The following is a 21,035-nucleotide window of genomic DNA, read 5'->3' on the forward strand; positions in this document are numbered from 1 at the left end:
TCTAAGTATTTTAATATATTAATATGTACTAATTGTTGACTGCATTGTTTCCTCCATAAGCAAAGTAGATACCCCCAAAACGGGGCTTTAAGCAACCTGATCTAGTGGACGGTATCCCTCCCCATGGCAGGGGGTTGGGACTAAATGATCTTTAAGGGCTCTTCCCACCCAAACCATTCTATGAGTCTATGATTGAAAAAAAAATAAACGAAGGAACCTTCCAATACAAGCACGGAGCAGTTCCATGCCTGAGGATGTTGGAGGATAGGTATCTAAATATCAATTGCAAAGTTACATATCAGGTGTCTGTAAAAAAAAATTAGTTCCTTAAATATGTCCCCCAGAAGAAAGAAGGGGGTTGTTAGATTCAAGGCTATTGAGTATTACCGTGGACTGTTCTAATTGGTGTGTTTCAGGGTCTTTTGTGGAAAAACAGATCACGTGTCGAATGTTGTCTCCCTGCTGCCAGGCTGTGGGTGTAAGTGCCCCCTGTAGATGGGGTGAGAACTGGTGAGCTGGGCTGTGTGTCCTGCCGTGCTGCAGGGAAAGTCTCCTGCTCTGCTGGAGAAACAAACAAGTTACTGCACGTGTCCTAGCTCTGGGTGGCCGTTTGGCATGCCTGCACTCCTAGTGTCTACTCTCTTTATTTTTTGACAATGCTCTTGTGTTTAAGGTATTTTGCTATTTAGTCTAGGTTTCTGAGTGCCTTTGATGCCTGAAGATTACAATACACAAATTTCTCAGTGTTGGAAACTCCCAGTGTGATTCATTTTATTTTCTTTAAATCCTGAAAAGTGCTTGTTCCAGGTAGAAAGCTAGGGCAAGGTCAGCGTCTTTGAAACACACAGATTTATTTTTTACAGGTGAATTCTTTATTTAATCTAGTAGGATATTCCTATCCAGACAGTCAAGCTTGTGATTCTTTAAAAACAAATAAATCACACGAACGTGGTGAGCAGTGCTTGGCATACTGAATGGGCAGAGGCCTCCTGCATTTATAGCTTTCCTTTCCTGCCTTGTCGAAGGAGATTAGCTTGCAGACTATGCAATGTTGTGGCCTTCAGAAACATGAGCTATAAAGTTCACCAGAGGGAGAATCGGTCCTTGTTGTCTCTCCCCACATTGTTTTCCACTTCCCCCAGCTATCATATTTTAAGCCCCATGCCTTGGTCCAGCCCACACACAATTTGTGTAACCAGCTTAGTCAGGGATGTGATTTCCCTTCTTACTTCTGCCTCTTATACTTAGTTTATGGAAGTAATGCCTGCTTTGTGGGAGTCACTGCAATAAAATCGTTCCTCTCCTTGTGCAGAGGGACTAGCTGTAGAATCAGAGTGTTGGAGTAGTTGCATCTTCCACAGCGTGGCTGACTGCTTTAAGTACACGGGTCTAATCAGAGCAGTTTGTCTCCTCTGTTTTGACATGGCCGTGTTGAAGTGTCTTGATGGTTCTCACCAATGTCCCTGAAAGGGATGGCTTGGGAGCGCGACCATGCAGGTTCAAAAACCTGCCGTCAGCACTGTCCCAGGGCGTCGGAGATACTTACTGCATCTGGGTGCTCCTCCTTCGATGTGACCAGCGGCCGGTGGTGCTGTTACTTGCAGCAGCATCTAGCTGCAGTTGAAACACCCGTTCAGATTTAAAAAAATACAAATAAATATCTTCCATACTTTGGCAAGCTGCATTGCTGTTATTGTCTTTTAACACCATGAATGTCAATAGTTAACTTTTGGTATATGATACATAATTACGAAGCAAGGGGGAGTGACCTCAGTCTGCATTGGCTTTTATTTTATTTGAGATCATGAAGAGTGCCATTCTGTTTATGATTCAGCAGTAAAAGACTTCACTGAAACTGTGCACACTGTTTTAAGTTACACTGCGGACTCTGAACTGCTGCAGAACACTTCTGCCTTCAGGCACCATGATGTGGAGATCTTTCAAGCGACTGTTTTTGGGGTAGAGGAGAGGGTTTATAGTAAGTTGCATGAAGTACTTCAGAAACACTGCATTTTTTTTTTCTTTCTTTCCTTCCCCTTCCCGTTTTTCCTGGATTTATTTACACCACGCTAGACAAAAAGTTAAACTATGGGCAATACCTTAATACCCTTGGCAATGTTTATGCTTTCTATAAGGATGGCTCCGTCTTTTAAATAGAAATCAGTAAACGAGGGGTTTTTCTTCAGAAGGACGCCTCTGCTGTCAGATCACACAGAAGCAGATCACCATGACAGGCTGGGTACTGCCTTTGACCAGATAAATCTTGCATCCTAACCTTTCTAAAGCAAGCTCCCTGTGTCTGTGCTGCAGGTGCGGCTGTGGAGGCACGCCGGAACGTGGAGGGGCCGGGAAGGAGCACCTTACAGCACGCTGGTGCCATCTGACGGTAAGCTTGCCCAGCAGGTTTTCTCCCTTCCCATCAATGTCAACAAGCTTTTCATTTATTTTGAGGGAGTAGGGTGAGATGACATTAGTTGCATGGTTTTTATATATATATATATATCCCAGAAATAGAAGTACTATTTCATTAAAGAGATCTAGAATGTTTTGTGTGGTTTTCTTTATTCATCCTGTGGTTTAAAAACAGCTCTTAAATTAAACTACAACTTACGATATGACTTTTTCACTTACTTTTCTTTCCCCTCCCCCCAGAAGTAACTATTAATTACAGACATGGTCTTCCTGTGATAACTCTTACGCTGCCCACAAGAAGTGAACGCTGTCGGTTCACTGTTAAGCCAACGGTGACCACCGTAGGGGCAGTCCTGCAGGATGTGCAGAGAGAAGATAAAGGAATTGAGAGGGCAGAAGTCTTTGCAACAGGTATCGTACATTTCTGTCATTCCTCAAAATGAATACATTCCTTTTCAAATGGACTGTACTTCTCCCCTGAAGCACGAGTTCAGTCCTCCATCAGGTTTAGCGTGGTTGCTGTTGGGGTAGTTCTGGAATGCTTCTGGGGTTTATTGGTGTTTCAGATTTAATATCTGAGTCCTCTTGGAAAGGCTGATTAAAAATACAAAATTGGACATATTACTATAACCTTCCCTATATCCCAGTGGTGTCCTCTATTATCTTTTTCAGGTAGCTTCTCTTTGTAACGCTGTCTTTAAATAAGTGTCTCTCTTCTGGTTTCCTTGGTACCTTTTTCTTTCCTTGTCCTCCATGATCATTCTTAAAGACAGCTAGTTGGGCTCTTGAGTGTGATGTCTGCCAGTTGTTCAGTGTTACCCGGAGCTGGCAGAATCTGTTTGCCTTACTACAAACTTGAACTCAATATGGAAAACTTACGAAGAGCTAAGCAACCAGATAATGTGTGCAATGATAAAGGGCAGCTTTTTGAGACTTTGGGGAGGTTTCATTCATCAGCTGGAGTACAGTACTTCAGGGCCCTTGGGTTGAAAAGGAAAAGCTATACTGATATGTTAGCACTGATGTGGTCTTTCCTCCTTGTAGCAAACTGTTTATCCCATTGTCCCAAGTCTTCACATAATTTTCTCAAGCTCTGCTTTTTTCATGTGTTTTGTCTCTTTGGTCTGCCTGTTGATAAAAGCTAACATCCAGTTAGTTAAACTGGTTTTTCATTTTATTTCCAAGACAACTTGGTTTGTATTTTGGCAGTGCTTTGTCGTTTTTCCACAATTCTGAAAAGCCTTGCAACCCCTCTCCTGGTCCTAGAAAAGGACTCAATCTGAAAAGTAGAACTGAGATGTAGCTTTCTTGTCTGAATCTGGTAGAACAGGTGTTTCAATTTGTCTAACTAAAAGCATCTATTTCTTCCCTTCCCCTCTCATGCCCCTAAAAAGAAAGGAAGGAAAAAAAAGAAAAAAGGATAGCTACATCCCTGTAGAAAGATTTATTTTCCATCAGGGAACATATAAACAGAAGGAAGGATGGGGTCCAGGAAAGTTGGTCCAAAATGTTCATAACTGGGTGCATTCGTAATATTCCCTTTCCTCCTTGTTGATGATATTGCAGAGGCCTGCAGGGACTTTTCAAGGAACTGAAAATAGATTGATGCTCCTAGAAGATCAGGAAGCCACAGATCTAGGAGAAGCTGCCTTAGTTGCCTTTGAAAGCACATTTAGTAAAATACACCATAGAGCAATATATTTGTATCCTCTAGAGCAGTGGAGATGTGATCTCTGTGGGTCCCAGTGTGTGAATGAGTTTCGTGTACACAGGAACTTTGGGGTGGTTGTTTTCTGCTAGGCAGCAAAGGCACAAAAGTCTCTTGAAAAAGATAATTTCATAAGAAACTCTTGTATCTTCAGAAGCCACTGTAACAAATGGTCATTGTCAGCAGCTTGCCTTCCCCTTAACATGGAAGTTTTCACTGAAAAGGATTTCTTACTGGGGTGAGGCAGGGCTAGCCCAGAACACGCGCCAGCAAATAGTTAACCTCTGAGCACGGCTATCTGTGCAGAGACATCCATGGCAGAGGGATTTGTGATTCGCTGCTGAATCCCATTCTTCTGTGGTATGTCAGCAAAAGCTAACTACTCATTCTGCTTCAGTGCAAATATCGGTCACTTGTGAAGCATAAGATAATTTCTGTAAGAAACCTACAAGTCTGGCATTTTCGGCATGGACGAGCAGCAGGTTCCAAAGTGGAAAGGAATTTGGGCTGTTTTCACCTCGCCTCATCCTTTTAACACCCCCTGCTTCGCACCCCCTCCTCCCCCCCCAGCTCCGACTTTGAAATAAAAACATTGTCCGCTTTGATTAAAGTAATGACTGAAACAATTCTCGGCTCTGTATTTTTCAAGTGCTGGGCAATTGTAATGTTAGAGAACAGCTTAGATGTTTAATTTATTAGGAAACTGGTACTGTAAAGAGAAACTATTGGTCAAGTACCGAGAGTTGAATTTAAACATTTATTATTAAAGAAAAATTATGAAGCCTTGATTTAGTGCAGACACTTCTGTGTTATTTAGCCATTAAATGAAACCCAGCCTTAATTGAAAGCATTAGTGCTGTGTATGATGACTCACTTTCATTTTCTGTGGATTTGATTTTGATCCTGCAAAACTTCTGTAGACAAAAAATGGACCTTGGTCCACATTTGAACACTTGTGCTTAGGCACAGGAAGGAAAGCAACCTTTCCCTGAAAGCCTGTGGGGCATTTTCTAAAATAAAACACTTCCCTTCCCCCAAACTTTTCTGCTTCTCAGTTAATGAAAGGTTGGACAGGTTAATAAATCGGTGTTGTATCACATCCAGAGCAAAGAGCCTGTCTGGCACTTCTTTTGAAAAGCATTTTTTGCTTAAATGTCACTGTATAAATGTCACCTTAATAATTTACATGCAAAAAAGCTTTGATGCTCTATTACACAGTAAAAAAAAAAAAAATAAAATAAATTAAAAAAAAAGAGTGGATGGGCATATTTCATATTTTGGATTGAAAGTGGTAGTCTTCCAGGTTTGCTTTGCTACCCACACCGAGTGGGTTGGGGAGCCAGCTGGTGTGTTAGCTCATGGAGTTCAGCAGATGGGGCCCGAGAACAGAGTTCCAGTGAATAAATAGTTGCAGGTGTGGGGTTATCTATGGTGCCTTTATGTAGTGGGCATGTGGAGACAGATGGAGGAGCTGGGGCAGTAGCACTGTAACAAATATTTACATACAAAACATACATAAAAAAATCTTCATATTTTGTAGCCTGATCATTATCCATCTCAGGAGTAAAGCTGCTGTTTTCTACCACTGCCCACCTGTTGGCCAGGCAGGGAAAGACTCCCTTTTTATGTATAGGAAATGAAGACCAGGTCAAACAGCTACTGTGGAGCAGCTGCTCTGTGGCTTTTGAACCCAGCAATGTGTCCAGCAGCAATGGTGTGCAGCTCCGGGGGTTCCTGGGCCACCTCAACCTGCTGTGGGGGCTGGTTTTACTAGGTGGCTCTGAGATCTGCTGGACTTGGGCCAGTGAGAGCTCCGGGAATCCACCATTACATGTTGCTGCTAATGACTCCGGGAGCTCTTTTTCGGTGTCTTCAGCTCCCTGTGGGATGTGATGTGTTCCTTTGCATCTTAGCTGCGGTGAGGTGCGGTGGACAGTGAAATGAAGAGGAGATATGAAAGCTGGCAGGCGGGAAGACTAGTAATATACTAAAGAAAAGAGGTTATTTACAAACTTCAGGCCCCTTTAAACAGGCAAACAAAAAGCAGAGATTGGAAAAAACAGATCTTTTACATTTCAGCAGAGGTTTTAGATTACATCTGCCTTTGTGTATTGAATGTAAAATAGGAAGGGATCCATTTCTCATTTGGATGCAGCTATTTTTCCTGTTGTTCAAGAAATCGGAAATGTTGCCAGAGTACTAATCTTGCAAGATCTGCTGTGCTGAGACTGCCCTGGGAAAGGCTGCAGTATGTCCATGCTGTTGCATGAGAGTCTTCTCATATATTGAAGTTGTGGTCCATCTACCAGTAGCAAATCTTTTCTAAGCCCTAGATAGACACAGATACTGCCTTTTGGGTGAAAGGGCCTTTGGCAAAGAAAAATAGCAGAGAGAGAATGAAAAGAAGGAACAAATATAAAAGCAGGATAAAATCTTCAACAACCAGCTTTCCTGATTGAATGTCACAGTTGCCCCCGTCTCTGATTTTGAGTCATTGAAAATAGATGGGTTTTTTTTCTCAGCCTGTTCTCTGTCTTGCTGATGGGGTGGCATTCATGTAAATTTTTGCATAAAAAAGAAAAGTAGAAAAGGGTTCTCCAGAGCTTTTTAGACTAATGCGTCTGTGGCTCCTGGTCTGCCTCGTACTGGACAGTCTAGCTACCTACTTCTTAACTCCCAGTCACAACTGATACTGAAACAGAGTGGCTGCAAGTACCATTAATAAAAATCTGAACAGCACTACTGACAAGAATTGCTCCTTTTGGCTAGAAGAGCTTGTTTAAAGAGAGACATAAATCTATAACTGAAGATGAGGTCTTTGAGAGTCTTTTAATTTCCCAAAACCCTTTGTCCTAGTTAAGATGCAAACTTGTGTGTGGATGGAGAAACAAAAATGCAAATCTTTATGTTGCCATTTGTTGCTGTTTTATGCAAGACTTTTTTCTTCTGCCCTCTCCTTCCCAATGGGTCAATACTAGTCATAACTGTAACACAAGAAAATGCAAGTCTGCTCATAGTAGTGGCAAGTCCGAATGAGACTGCTAGAGAAAGCATTCAGGCACACACTCTGCGTTGATATGTTGCTCCTTACTTTTTAGTATCAGTTACCAGATTTTCTAGAAGTACAGTTCCCTTCCAAACATTATTAATAAAGAATTCTAGCACTTTTCCAAAGAGATATCAGCTAATGTTTAAGATTCCTTATGATAAATGACTTAGAACTTAAATCTTTCTTCTGCAGATGGTAGCAAGGTCTCTGATGCAACCTTGATGGAGGTCTTATTGATGAATGACTTTAAACTTGTTATCAACAACACGGCATACAGTGTGTCACCTCCTATAAAAGGTAAGAGCGATGCTTAATAACTCTGATATCTCACTTCATCTAGTGAAAGGCATGGGAAGTCTCAGAAAACTCGAACCTGTCTGGAGAAAGGAATTTCTGGGGTTTTTTTACCATTGGATGGTCCTGCTTTTTAGGGTTGGAGGTGGGCAGAGAATGAGGAGGGGTAGGTTCTTGGAATGTTTTATGAGAAAAACATTTTATTTTCAGATAAGCTGAGTAGTGAGCATGCTACTGAAATGGAAGATATCAAATCCTTGGTTCACAGACTGTTTGTGGCTCTACATTTAGAAGATCACCAGATCAGGAAAGAGAGAGAATTGCTGCAGAAGCTGGACCATCTGAAAGAAGAGCTGCTGCCTCTTGAACAGGTTGGAAAGTGGGATTGTTTTTTTTTTTTTTAAAACTCAAAAGCATTTCCTTTCTTCAAGAGTAAGTCCTGTGATAGAAAAAAATCAGCATGAATGGCTAAGGTGTGTCTGTTTTGTTTGTTACGCAAACGAGGGTCAATTCAAATAGAATTCAAATTATTTTCAATTCAGTTCTTTTGCCTCCTGTTACACACATGCGCTGGGTAGGAACCACAACACCTGGAGAAAGCTGTCATGAACAAGCCTCAGCATGGCTAGTATTGGGATTGAAAGTCCTCTTAGTCACCTGTTGCTCTATGAGTTCTCAATACCCATTATAGAAAAAACAATAGTGAGGTAGAAATCATCTGTGGCTATAGGCTAGGGTTTTCTATATCACCAAGGCAGCAAGGCAAATTGTTTGGACTAATGGTTGCTGTAGTCCAAGAAGGGAAAGTATGAATGTTGACCTAGGGCAGGCTAAGCTAACCCAGCATGAGGGGAGGAAGCCAAAAAGAGCCTGACAAAGCGGACAAACTTTTCCTTGGCCTCACACGTGCTTTGGGAGGACCAGCCTCAGCGTTAACCAGAGCTGCCTTGAATGGTAAATGGAAATCCAGTAGACATAAATCCCTTGTAGTGGGAAGGGGAGATTAAAAGCAGCATTTCTTGGTGTACAACAGCCAGGAGTTCTGGTTGCCCTTGGATTTCAGTCCTTTTCTTTTTTGGCAAGGTAAGTCGGTAAGAGGAGTCAGTAAAAGATCCTGAAAAAGGATCTAGCCCAGCAGGAGAAAACATAGTTGAGGAGCCGCTCATCAGTTGCACTCATGTTTGCTTGAACAGGTTTCTATATTTATTTTCCTTAGATGAAAGCCAGAATCACGGACAGTGCAGATGCAAAGACCTCCAGGCTTCTATGGGTTGGCTTAGCTCTGATGTCAACACAAGGAGGAGCGCTGGCATGGCTCACGTGGTGGGTCTATTCGTGGGACATCATGGAGCCAGTCACATACTTCATCACTTATGGGAGTGCCATGGCTTTCTATGCCTACTTTGTTATTACTAAACAGGTAAGTCCTTGTTTTGTAAACATGTGGAGTATTGTAAAGGAGGAAGGCTGACTCTGAAAATCACGTTTGGACTCTGATGAAAATATAATTCAGTAAGTAGCCTTGCCATCAGGCAGGGACTTATTTCATCCTTATTGGGGCTGGATACGAACATTATATTATGTGAAGTCAAGCCAAGTACTGTTACACATGAACTGCAGACCAGCTGCTGAGCAGAACTGCTATCTGTAAGATTTCATCATCTAGGGAATGAAAAGTGGTGAAAGAAGTCTCTCCTTTTATTTTAAATTTTCGTAGATCACTTTGAATAGTAAACAGCACCTTGCTCATTGCTGTAAAGGGAGAGCAACTATTAGTGCTGTGCCAGTTTGTGAACGCTGCCTTACAGCAGGCCAGGAAGTGAATCACTGAACAGTAGCTTTTATTCGCTGGAGTTTACATGTAAAACGGTGCAGGGTGCCAAACGGTTTGGAAATCTGGCAGTTGCTTTATTGAAATATACCTAATTTAATGCCTGAAAAAATGTTACTGCTTTTTTCTTAATAATCTGACTGCTTTTCCTTGACTGTGAATGAATGGAGGTAAATCTAGGACAGCTGAAATGGGGCAGGAAACAGCCTTTGTTTAGAAGAAAAAATTTTGCTGAGTAACAAAAACCCAGATCTTTACTGAGCTGCACAACCAGATTTATCCTGTAAGGCTTCGAGGAATGTTTCTTTTTCCTGTTTTAGCTCTGTACTTTACTCCCAAAGTGGACATCTCAATGTTGAACTTTCTGTGATGTAAAACTCTTTTTGTTATGGAGGTATGTGGAAGAGTAGCCAACACTTCCTTCCATAATACCAGTGGATCTATAGACCTCGTGAGACATCAGGTTCCTTTAGTGAAAAGGGGAGATGTGTCTGTTTTTATGAACAGCTGGCTCTGAATGTGAGTTTTACACCTCCTCGCTGATTTTTAAGAAGGGCTAAGGCATTCCTACTTTTTGCATATGAGTAAATAAAGAGATTATTACTTGGCTTTTTTGAACAGCTGCTGGCACCATTGCTTGAGACTTTCAAATAAGTCTTTGAGAAATAGTAGTTGAACTTTCTCTGACTCCTTGGAAGTAGTGTCCATTGACTTAGGCGACTCCAGTCATGAAGATCACACTATGTGTTTATGACTGAAAATTCCTTTAGGTGTGATAGAAATTATTCCTACCATGTGTTAAAAGGCCCTTATGACCTGTAAGGCCATAACTTCATATGTAGCCTCTTAACAGAACACGTGTATGTGATGAACTAGACAAATCTTCCTGAAAGGCTGAGTTTCTACTGAAAACTCATTTGTGCAGATTATCTTCTGAACTCTACCCAGTTTTCTTGCTAACCCTAAATATGTGCCCTGCTCTTTCTTCACCAGGACTACATTTACCCTGACGCTAAAAACAGGCAGTTCCTCCACTACTTCTATCGGAAATCCAAAAAACAGCATTTTAATGTGGAACGATATAACAAGCTCAAAGAAGACCTAGCAGAGGTATTTAAATACAGTTCTTAATTAATGAGGTAGCCTCTGCGTTAAGACTTTTTCAGTAAAGTCTCAGCTAACAGAAAATTGACCTCAAGGTTTGTTACTTACATTCAAAACAGTGTATTGCTTGTCAGCCAGTCTGAGCTGCTTAAATAACCATACAATGTTTGCCATTGATGTATAAACTACTTCAATAAGTCATCAGAAAGGGAGAACTTCATTAATTTAATTTAAAACAAATAAGTCAGTTTATCAGCCCTATACATCCATTTTTTGCATACTCGAATTGCATTTTCGGCCATTTTAATAGAATAGCTGTATTGCTTTTGCAGACTGTGTGTTCGCTGCACTGCTGTGGTAACAGAGTCTTCTCCCTTTCTTGGAAGGAAACTGTCTTGCAGAGTTCAGCATTTGACAGTTTAATCCTATTCCACAGGTGAAAGGCTTAGATTCCCATCCAGTCACCCTTATTCTGTAAAAGGTGGTGGTGTGTGTGTCTGGGAGAAACTTTGTAATCTTCATGAAAAAATGTAGCAGATCCCACTCCTCAATTCTTACTCCCCCATTCCATCTCCCCAGCCTTGTGTTCAATGTCTTGTAAAAGAAAATTGAAACTATCCCTAATTTTAGTTCAAGACCCGTGGTTCAGGGTATCATTTCATGAGCCACATTTGGCATAAGGCTAGAGTTTGATGCTTTTTCAGTAGCCTTTGAGTATGAATTTTGTAATTGTAATTTCAGGAAAATAGTCCTCTGGGGTGTGGATAGGCAGGTGGACGGGCAGGGCACATGCTTCTGTCTGGAGACTGGCTGAATGACCTGAGCAGGTCTGTAAATGTTCAGCATCCTCCACTTGAGCAGTTTGGTTTCTTGCGTAAGAGCAATGCCTTCTGAGAAAGGAAAGATACTGGATGTGTGAAAGAGGAGGAGAAAACAGAGGGCTGCGGAAGGATGAACTCTCACTCTTTCTTGCACTGGCAGGCAGAAGAATCCCTGAGGCGTCTGCGCCAACCTCTGCGCCTGAGGCTGCCAATCCAGGAAATCAATGACAAGGACTGACTTCGGTTTTGTATATATTACAATTGCCCTTTCAAAGCTGATACAAACATTTAGTTACTCTATAGAAACTGGATATTTTTGACCACTATAGTTTTGAAAGTTGCAATAAATATCTATAAAAATGATTCGGTCACTTGACATTTTGGGTTTTTGTTGGGTTTGGTTTTTTTTTTTTTTTTTTTAAATACTATAAAGAAGCTGCTAAAGCAAAGTTCTTCAAGATGTTTGTCAAATCTCATTAGTAAATGGAGGCATTCTGCCTGCTGGTAAAACGACGGGGACATTTTATAGAACAAGGGCTGTCTTTTTAGGATTATTTACTAGAGCATAGCAATAGCTCATAGAATAATTTTCTGCCTTGAGTACTAAGGATTTTTTTTCCTGAAATTACTGTTTTCCTTTCCCTAGCTCTGTGCTTTGACTCTGATACAACATCATTGGTGGAGGTTAGACTTGCATTACAAGTAAGCTTTTTTAGTAAATGTTGCTGAGAAAGTAAGATATGTCAAACTCATTTACTATAAAATCATTTGTTTCACTGTTGCATTTTATTGAAAGAATTTATCAAAACATTCAAATTTATACATTCATGATTTATACAAAGCTTAAAAGTAGCCATAGTAAGATTTAATATCTGTGACTCAGAACATATGGAAAGATTTAACTAAAGCAGAGCCAGTAAATCAATTCTTTTATACCCAGGAAAGTGGATTAAGACACTTTTCTCAGCTTGAGTCCTCCATTGTCCCCCAGAGTTAAGCATATGTACCAATAATGTAAAAAATAATAAAAGAAATATTTACTTCTAATATAATTGAAATTACTGATGCTGCAGTAGTAACAATCCTATGGTAAAACATCCTGTGGTGACCAATGCACTATCACTTTTATACACACCATGACAGTGTATGGCTGATCTCCTCTGTGGCCAAGGGGAGGAAGAGGCTGATCCAACACCAAGGCCTGAAGTACGAAGGTTTGCACGTGTTGTATTTTGCAGAGCTGCCTAGAGATGTCCAGCAGTTGTAAGTGAGCCTGGAACCTTGCAATGATTTGCTTTAGCTTTAGAGATGTGTACAAGGTGAGCTTACCCAGTCATGCTAAGCAAGCTGTATGTGGTCTCATTTCACTACTGCTTGCTTTTCTCTTGAGGATGCAGAGCACCAGCAAGCTTTAATTGTGCCCCAAACGTAAATGATGTGCAAGCAAAAAGAAGCCCTTTATCTGTATTAATGCTACAATTGTACTCAAGGAATTAAATTCCTTTTTAGTGTTGAGAGAAAATACAAAAAATGTCTAAAAAGCTGTAAATCCACAAAAATTGGAAAGTGGATACTGCTGTCCACAGATTTAAAAAGATGCCCTGCAAACATATTCCCTGTAAACCGTGCTCTTGGAGCAAGAAAAGCTAATCTAACATTTGAAATGTTTTGGAAATAGTAAAATGTGCCATAGTCAGACGGCAATCAAGCAAAAAACTTTCAAGAAAAAAGTAATGTAAGAGTACCAACTTAAATGAAATCTGAGCACCTCTTAATAGTTTTGCACCAGTCAACGTTTCCCAAATTCCCTGAGGTAAACAGAGCTGTAATACTAGCTTTAAAATTGCTTTAAGATTTTAGAAACTGTTATATGTACAAACTGTAATATTTGAATATTTGATCCCAGTGTTTTTGCAAACAATCTTGTAGAATATTAGTCTCCTGAACTAAGATGGTGTGTTTTTCACTTCTGCAATGAGTATTAGTTAATGGTCGTCATTGTTAAATAACAATCTACTTAGATTTTGGATGAAAATACAATTTTTTAGTTAACATTGAGGCAAAACAGGGAATCTGTTTTTTTCCTATAGCATTAATGTCTCTGCACACATCCACTTTGCGATGAGATACTTTCCTGTTAACGACAGTAAGAAGTTCTGTGAACTCCAAGGAAGAGCCATGCTTCCTAAGTGCCTCGCACAAATCTTGAATGTACCAGGAGCCATTTACAGTTTCACGATGAGAAAAGTAACCTATTGTAGAACAGGAATATAAAATTATATCCAAATGTAAGTAGTAATGCCATTTGAAAAATATTCATGAGAGTTACTGCTTGCTAGCTGCATCTGTAAGGGATTACTAATGGGTGTAAATTTTACTTCACCAATTATGTAATTTCACTGGAAATTGTAGATGGGAAATGGCTTTGAGATCACTTACAGTGCTCAGCCAAGAGGAGCTGGTTCAGGGACACTGGTAGCTTACAGGACTGTATCTGCACATTACAAGAGAGCAGATGGGACTGAGGACAAGATACATGGAGGACTGGAGAGGACAGCCACATAGTGCAAGGAAATTTATAAGCTACCAGAATCCTACAATCCTGAATCCTGGAAAAGAGGGGAATGCTTGTTGTCAGCAGACAGCTCAGCAGCAAGATTATGATGAGAATGTTTCTGCTTGGCAAATTAACTGCAACCTTGATGGTTTATTTTCACTTTTTCCTTAACATGTGAGGCTGTTTCCCAGACGAGATGTCACTTATCAGACATGCAAAACAGATGTCCTAGAACTGTACTTCTTATTTTGACTGCAAAATGAAGAAGTGTTCAAGCTTGTTACAGTGAAGTATCAGACATCAGATGTAAAATATTAGAACTTACCTTGCGCCACAGAGTAGCACATGATAAAATCTGCACCCGCAGGCAGGGTATAGACACCAGCTGCATCCACTTCAGTCTCATTGACAATGCATTTATCGCTACTGTCTGTTGAATCTTGAACAGTAACTGGATCGTCATGTTTATCACCTCGACATGCCTGTTGGTAAGAAGTATTATTATGTTTTCACCTCTGCCAAGCTCACCTATGTTAATATGATACTTCTGACACTACCCAGAGGGGACTTCTGCTCAGTTAGGTGTTCCACACTACCATGAGTCTGGATTCATAAAGACCCATTTACTTCTCTGTCAATTAAAATATTGGTGACAAAGTCCAGCGAAAGCTCTGAGATGATCATGGAATTGCTGAGATTGGAAGGGACCTCTTGAGATCACCTAGTCCAACCCCCCTCGCTCAAGCAGAGTTAGCTAGAGTTGTACAGGCCTATGTCCAGTCAGCTTTCGAGTATCTTCATGGATGGAGACTCCACAACCTCTCTGGGCGACCTCTTCCAGTGTTTGACCACCCTCACAGTAAAAAAGTGTTTTCCTGTGTTGAGATGGAATTTCATGTGTCTTAATTTGTGCCAGTTGCCTCTTGTCCTGTCACTGGGCACCACTGAAAAGAGCCTGGCTCCCTCTGCTTTATTGTCTCCCCCCAGGTGTTTATAACATTGGTAAGATTCCCTTAAGCCATCTCCTCCAAGCTGAACAGTCCCAGCTCTCTCAGCTTCTCCTCATATGAGAGATGCTCCAGTCCGTTAATCATCTTTGCGGCCCTTTGCAGGACTCGCTCCACTAAGTCCATATCGTTCTTGTACTGGGGAACCCAGAACTGGACACGGTGTTTCAGATGCAGCCTCACCAGTGCTGAGAAGAGAGGAAAAATCACCTCCCTCGGACCTGTTGGCGAGGCAGCGTTGAATAAATGCTCTGAAGCACTGCCATCATTATACGCTGTTACACTTCCGACTGAACTGAGTTCAGTCTCAAATGTGTTAGTTGAGGGAAGGTTTTTTTTGTGAGAAGCCAGTAAGTGAGCCCAGTATTGTCAGTGTTGCAAAAAGGCTATACATGGAGGATAAGAAGGTAAGAACATGTTCAAAAGATACAAAGTAGGTAAGGAGCATTACTTAAGAACTATCACTAAAGAGAGAAACATGAAAATCTTCTTTCATTTACAGTGATGAAGTTCCATCCTTGGTGTTTCCTCTGATTTCCAACGGGAAATGCTATGCCAATTGTGGTGTAAAAGGATTCAGTTGATAAACTGAACTAAGTTAATTTGCTTTTTGATGAGTATATATGATAAATGTTTCCAAGTATTACTTATAACTTAAAATTGAAATATGTAAATATTTTTCCATCTTTGGCACCTGATTAAAAAAAAAAAAATCAAAGCTGAATGAGTCCTAATGGAAGATGAATTAACAATGTGCTGATTCTTGCAGCGGCCTTGTGCCTAAGGAAGCTTTCATTTGGAAAAAAGGTAATTCTAGAATTACTCTATACACTACAGTTACAATGTGCTGAAGGCCAGGTTCTCATTTGAGTTTGCTAATTGTAATCTGGATAAAGATGGGATAAAGTCCTGTGTAACCTGGTTTGACCCCATAACTGACTCGGTTTGAACAGGAGGCTGGACCAGAGACCTCCTGAGGTCCCTTCCAACTTGCATTATCCTGTGAACCAAGGAGTGATACAGGAGGTTATGTATGGGCTTTATTTGACCACTGAGCACAAGCAGTATTTCTGAGACAATAAAACCTTAAATTCTACAGACATGCCAAGTATTGGTCATGGACAGAAAAAAAACCAAACAACAACAAAAAAAAGAAAACCAGGAAAAACATCACCACCACCAAAATCAACCAAACAAAAAACCCACAAAAAACCCCCACAAAAACCAACTTCTGTAAGGAGCAAGTAAAGGGACTTGCCTGGAAGGAAACAGTGAAGGTAAGGAGGTTTGATAGCCTTCTACAGCCTAGCCTAGGGGTGTGAGGTGTGAACAGTAGGAAGTGAGCTGAGGCTGTACACAACTTTCTCAAAAAAATGATCGTCTTCTCTGCCATTAAATATACACTGACGGTCAATCCAACATGGGCTTAATTTGGGCTGTTCTTCATAAAATTACTTCGTATTAAATACAGCTAGAATCATAGTATTAACACTTGTGTACGTAAAGGAGAAGAATCCTTGTCTTAAATGCCTTTAAGGAACAGTTTTCCATACCTTCTTTCCTAAAGATGCAAAAACATTCCCTTGTGGACAGACTGTATCAGGAAAACTGACTTCTGTATTACAGGAAGACATAGGTCAGTGTTAACTCCACTGAATTGAGAAACAGACATCTTACCTGAATGATAAATATCTTTGGTTTTCCTACCAGACTCCGGCATTTGTCTCCTCTGAACATGTCTGTGATTGTCTCAATTTTGATTTGGGCATCATATGCAAAAACATGATCATTCTCACCATGACTCAGGAACACACAAACAAAGCAGTCAGCATTGCTGTGGTCATCTTTAGAGGCTGAAATAGTCAAGTGGTGTTTAGGTGACTAAACAGTGATCTTCAGGTTTAAAAAACATTGTACCTTTGTATCATATAATTTAATCTCTGATCAGTCCTTTTTCAAATGAACCCTATTTTCAGATAGTGTAACACTGCAGAGATTTGAAGGTGCAGTGATTCCACGTGGCTGAAGATAAGGGCCACTACAAGTAAAAAGAAGAATGTTACTAACTTCTCCCAGCTGCAGGTACTTTCGTTCAGCTCTTGGCGACTTCATTAGTTCTCTCCACAGAAGCTTCATTTACATTGCAATAAAATAATCTGAAGTCTAACCCTTAAGTCCTTCTACTGTTAAGAGAACTCCCTTGTGCACAAGAATTATTTCATGTTAGATCAACAGAGAGAATGGAAGAAAAGGTATCTGGAAATTCTGCTACAAATAGTTAGACATAACCAATATATAGTCTCCTACCTTCATAAATTTTCTGCAGCACATCTTCTGCTTTCAGATCATCAAAATCTCTGACTTCAAATCCAAGGTCTGTCAAACTATTGTTAAAACACATCAGTATCAGTAAAAGTCTTGCTCAAATTATATGTCAGTTGCTACCAACTCAGTTGCTTTCCCTGTGAGAGAATGAATATTCATGCTTATGCATTATTTATGAAAAAACCCACTAAACTTGATTTTGAACTCATACTGGTGTCAAGTGCAGGTGTAATACCTAAAGTTACTTCAAAGAGTTTGTCCTAAGAGAGGTCTGGACACACTGAAATCATAGGACTTCTGCCAGCAGTTTCCATGACTCAAAGGACTGTGCCTTGAAGCTTTTTTATTATGGCTTTCTTTGCCAAGGTTGCATAGGTGCTGATGTCTGCAAAATCTTCTGTTCTACACTTAAATGTAAGATTTAGGTAACTGCTTATTTGACCATGATTTCTGAAGTTTAGCTTTTTAAGCTTGAGTAGAGAAACCAAGTTTCTTACCTGCGTTTCAGATTGTTTCTGTCTGCAAAAGTCCCCCGTCTGTCTGGCAACCTCAAATGCCAAAAAAAGTGCTCGTGATTGAAGATTAATGCAACTCCTCTTCTTTGATGGTTCATTTTGTATTGCACTGCAGGATCAAGTGTTTGTCTGTTGCCAGAGACGGAAAACATTTGTGATACATGAGTTAATGGCTAATTGAATTCCCTTCCTATATTCCTGCTAGCTGAGATTTTTTAATTGATTAGAGACTTTGAGGATCAAATTTCAGAAGACAAGACCTCAAAATGTGCAATATTTTAGGAAGAGCCTAAATAGCTAGGTCTTTTTGAAAAGCTTAGGCATGTTAAGCAATTCAGTAAAAACAAGTGTTGGGTACGTACTAGGTTCTGTCAGGTAGGTTGAACAGTTTCTCTACAATGTATTTGTATTTTCTCTTGTCAGGGGGCTGTCTCATTAGTAATGGTGTAAGGCATATAACAGTGCACTTTAGACTTGGCTCCAAGTGTCTATGTTATGTGTTTAGCTAAATGTTATTTTAACATAATTGGAGAGTGCATATATACTTATTTGGAATTGTAGCTGAGATTTGCTTCAAGTTCTTCGAACTAAACTGAGTGCTGCATCATAACCAATAGACTATAAACTGGTGATGAGGTGGTATGCATAGTGTATCTTGCAAAAGGAGAACAAATTTGTGTTATTTACCCTAACAAAAAGAAAGCTATGACAATACAACTGTTCATCTAAGTTTTTAGCAACCAGCCAACAAAATCCTAAAGCTGAAGGACAGTGTTGTTCTGAAGGACAGAACAAATGCCCGACTCGGCTTTCAAGTAGAGGGCTTTAAACTATCATGGCAACAAACGTATGGAGCACCTGTGTGTTTGGAGTAGCATTCAGCAATTTTATTGTTTTATGAGCAAAACATAAGAGTCTGTGATAGCATACTATGGACTGTACACTTGGACCTAAAGGTTGTTTCCAAGTGTTGGCATGGCTGTGTTTCGCGAGACAAAGCAGAGAATCTTATTGCTTTTATAGGCAGAAGTATCGGTGCAGGGAACAGAAACTAAAATGCGTCTGGCAATAGCCCTGGTAACTGACAAGGCCAGTGCTACAGATGTACAGAATGACAGTCCAGGTCATGCTGCCCTAGGACTGGCTCTAGTCAGAGCAGTCATTTTTGGCACGTTACTGGGTTTTCTCCTGCTAGGGAATGTTCAGTTTTGGTGCAACTGGTGGAAGAAGTTGCTTAGAATATTTGTTTGCAGACGTTACTTAAAGATTGCAGTTCCATCAGCAAAATGCTTTTGTTTCATTACAAAATGACCAAAGTCATCCATAAACTATTTCTGCTTCTCCATTTTATTATGAGCAGCCCCTTAATAAAACATCTTTTTGTAACATCTGCATAAGAATTCAAACAGGGAACAGGAATTCTGGATGACTGTTCAAAGTCTGGGGGTTTCTACAATGTTGGCTGGATAACCAATAAGGAAAGTTAAGTGGGGTGCTTTATCACACTCTCCCTAATTTGAGTACTTAACATGATAAAATGCAAAGATGATAAACTTTAGCCCTGTAATTATGAATGATATTTCCCCTGTACCAGTACCAGAGTTTATTCGGATTTTGGCAATTTATCTTCCTTAGGATTCAGCTAGATGTAGGGCTAGTACGGATTTTGGCCAGTTAGGTCCCTAGATCCTGTGAATGACCATTAAAGGATGGTTCCCTAAATAGTTCTTCCTCTGCTCAGCTGTATTCACTGAGTGGGTGAGGCAAAGGAAGTTATCAGGCAGGTAGTTTACCTTTTCCAGGGCTAGATGATGTTGTAAGGTGGAGTAGGAAAAATTTATGCAATCTCTATCCCCTGGTCCCTTTATCCTCCTTCTAGAGGAATATATTCCTGTGCAACACTCTATCACTTAGTCTGCCCAATTGTTCCTTAGATTGGATGGTATTTTTGCCATGTTTGCACACTGCCTAACACAAAAGGAGTCCACTCCTAAGAGTCCCTTCTGCATGCCTTCATGGTAAGAAGTGTGGTTCTACATCTGGTGTAGCTAAAACTAGAAATGTGTTCTGTAAGTGGGTGGAGTTAAGTTGAATAATCCACACATTCTTAACAAAAATCGGAAAACCGTGCACTGATCTCAATGCCATGGGCCATCTCTCTGTCATTGCCATCAGAACTTTACCTTGTATCGAGTGCATCTACTTCTGTGATGTTCTGATTTCCATCTGTTAGAGGGATCAAAAAGTTATTTAGCCACTAAATCATTCATTAAAAAGAAACAATTTGAACTTGTGCATCCAGCCTTAAAGCTTAGCTGTTAATGTGAACCAAAAGCTCATTCATACATCAGGTAAGTAGGCATGCAGTTAAACAGCTTCATTAGCGTTTGTCTACACCCACAGCTTTTGGAGGCTGTCTTAAAGTTCTGACACCGATAGTCTGAATTTTATGTGGTCAAGACATGCATATTTTATATCTGTATCTCTATAGACATATTCAGAGATCATGATTTTATATAACTAACTAGCTGGCTGTATTTATTTAAACAGAGTCTCTAACTCAATAGTTATGATTTTACGTAATCTAAAAATACACTGGGTGTTTTTATTTCAGTAATGCTGCTAATGCAAGGCTGAGCATTCTCTTTGAGGTTGGATGCAGCATATGAGTCATAGCAGGTAGTGTAACATATGTTTAGCTAATGACAACTGAGAAGATGCAAGATTTATACCTTTTCTTCTGCTAAACTATATAGACATAATTATCTGCAGTAACACAATGCACATAACGGTAACATTGTGGGAACAATAGGGAACATGCACATCTTGGGAGCGTGCAGAACTAGAAACTCGCAGATGGTTAGGCCAAATTATTTATTCCTTTTGCTTAAACATCTCAGTGGGTTATAAAATCACAGCTCTTACTACTACCAGTGGAGACGGACTACCACATTATGAAAACTATGTACTATACTGTACCTGTGGTTGTTAATGTAGGTCTGCTATCCAACTGGATGTGGCCTGCAATTACAAGAGAAGACGGGTCACGTATACATAGATTTTACAAACTGTTTTGTATTTATAATACTATCTTTTCACATCTGATTAAAGCCTTTTGCAAAACAAACTAACATAGCTATGTATTGATAGAGGAGAAAAGTTCATAAAGACATTAGAATAAATTTGCAGAATTGGCTTCAGCAGCTTTTATGTTGAACACCATAGCACAGAAGGGGGTGGCTCAAAGGAAGTCACATGCTTGTAAGTGTTACTATTTACATGTAAACTTCCCACTGGCAAATATCTATCATGCTTTCAGGTGTTGGGTCTTAAAATTATCACTAGTAACCTGAACGCACAAAAAAGCTATTTCAGTTTGCTTGAAACATTATCCACCCGAGGGTACTGAGGG

At 40.2% G+C, this 21,035-nt stretch overlaps 2 protein-coding genes across 2 annotated transcripts; one reads left to right on the plus strand and one right to left on the minus strand.

Moving 5' to 3' along the window:
* Positions 1-416: 416 nt before the first annotated feature.
* Positions 417-11,578, plus strand: CCDC109B (coiled-coil domain containing 109B; the record flags this gene model as incomplete). The annotated part of the gene is made up of 8 exons (XM_009579989.1): positions 417-478; positions 2,311-2,386; positions 2,653-2,823; positions 7,362-7,466; positions 7,674-7,834; positions 8,680-8,883; positions 10,288-10,404; positions 11,380-11,578. Coding segments are annotated over 8 exons (974 nt in total), but the record flags the coding sequence as incomplete, so codon positions are not given.
* Positions 11,579-13,173: 1,595 nt separating this feature from the next.
* On the minus strand, positions 13,174-20,642 carry CASP6 (caspase 6, apoptosis-related cysteine peptidase). Its single transcript, XM_009579878.1, has 7 exons — positions 20,603-20,642; positions 19,807-19,849; positions 17,606-17,752; positions 17,091-17,167; positions 16,461-16,636; positions 14,102-14,258; positions 13,174-13,471 (listed from the first exon to the last, which is right to left on the minus strand). The coding sequence occupies exons 3-7, from the start codon at positions 17,719-17,721 to the stop codon at positions 13,233-13,235; spliced, it is 765 nt and encodes a 254-aa protein (XP_009578173.1). The 5' UTR covers positions 17,722-17,752; positions 19,807-19,849; positions 20,603-20,642; the 3' UTR covers positions 13,174-13,232.
* Positions 20,643-21,035: the final 393 nt, after the last annotated feature.

The sequence above is a fragment of the Fulmarus glacialis genome, unplaced genomic scaffold (genome assembly GCF_000690835.1).
Source record: "Fulmarus glacialis isolate BGI_N327 unplaced genomic scaffold, ASM69083v1 scaffold12110, whole genome shotgun sequence".
NCBI lineage: Eukaryota > Metazoa > Chordata > Aves > Procellariiformes > Procellariidae > Fulmarus > Fulmarus glacialis.

Coding starts and splice junctions, on each gene's coding strand:
- CASP6 (XM_009579878.1), bottom strand. CDS start 17,721: ATGAACCATCAAAGAAGAGGAGTTGCATTAATCTTCAATCACGAGCAC. Junction 17,168..17,605: donor AGAAACAATCTGAAACGCAG/GTAAGAAACTTG, acceptor TTTTAACAATAG/TTTGACAGACCTTGGATTTG. Junction 13,472..14,101: donor GTGCTACTCTGTGGCGCAAG/GTAAGTTCTAAT, acceptor GTTCTACAATAG/GTTACTTTTCTCATCGTGAA.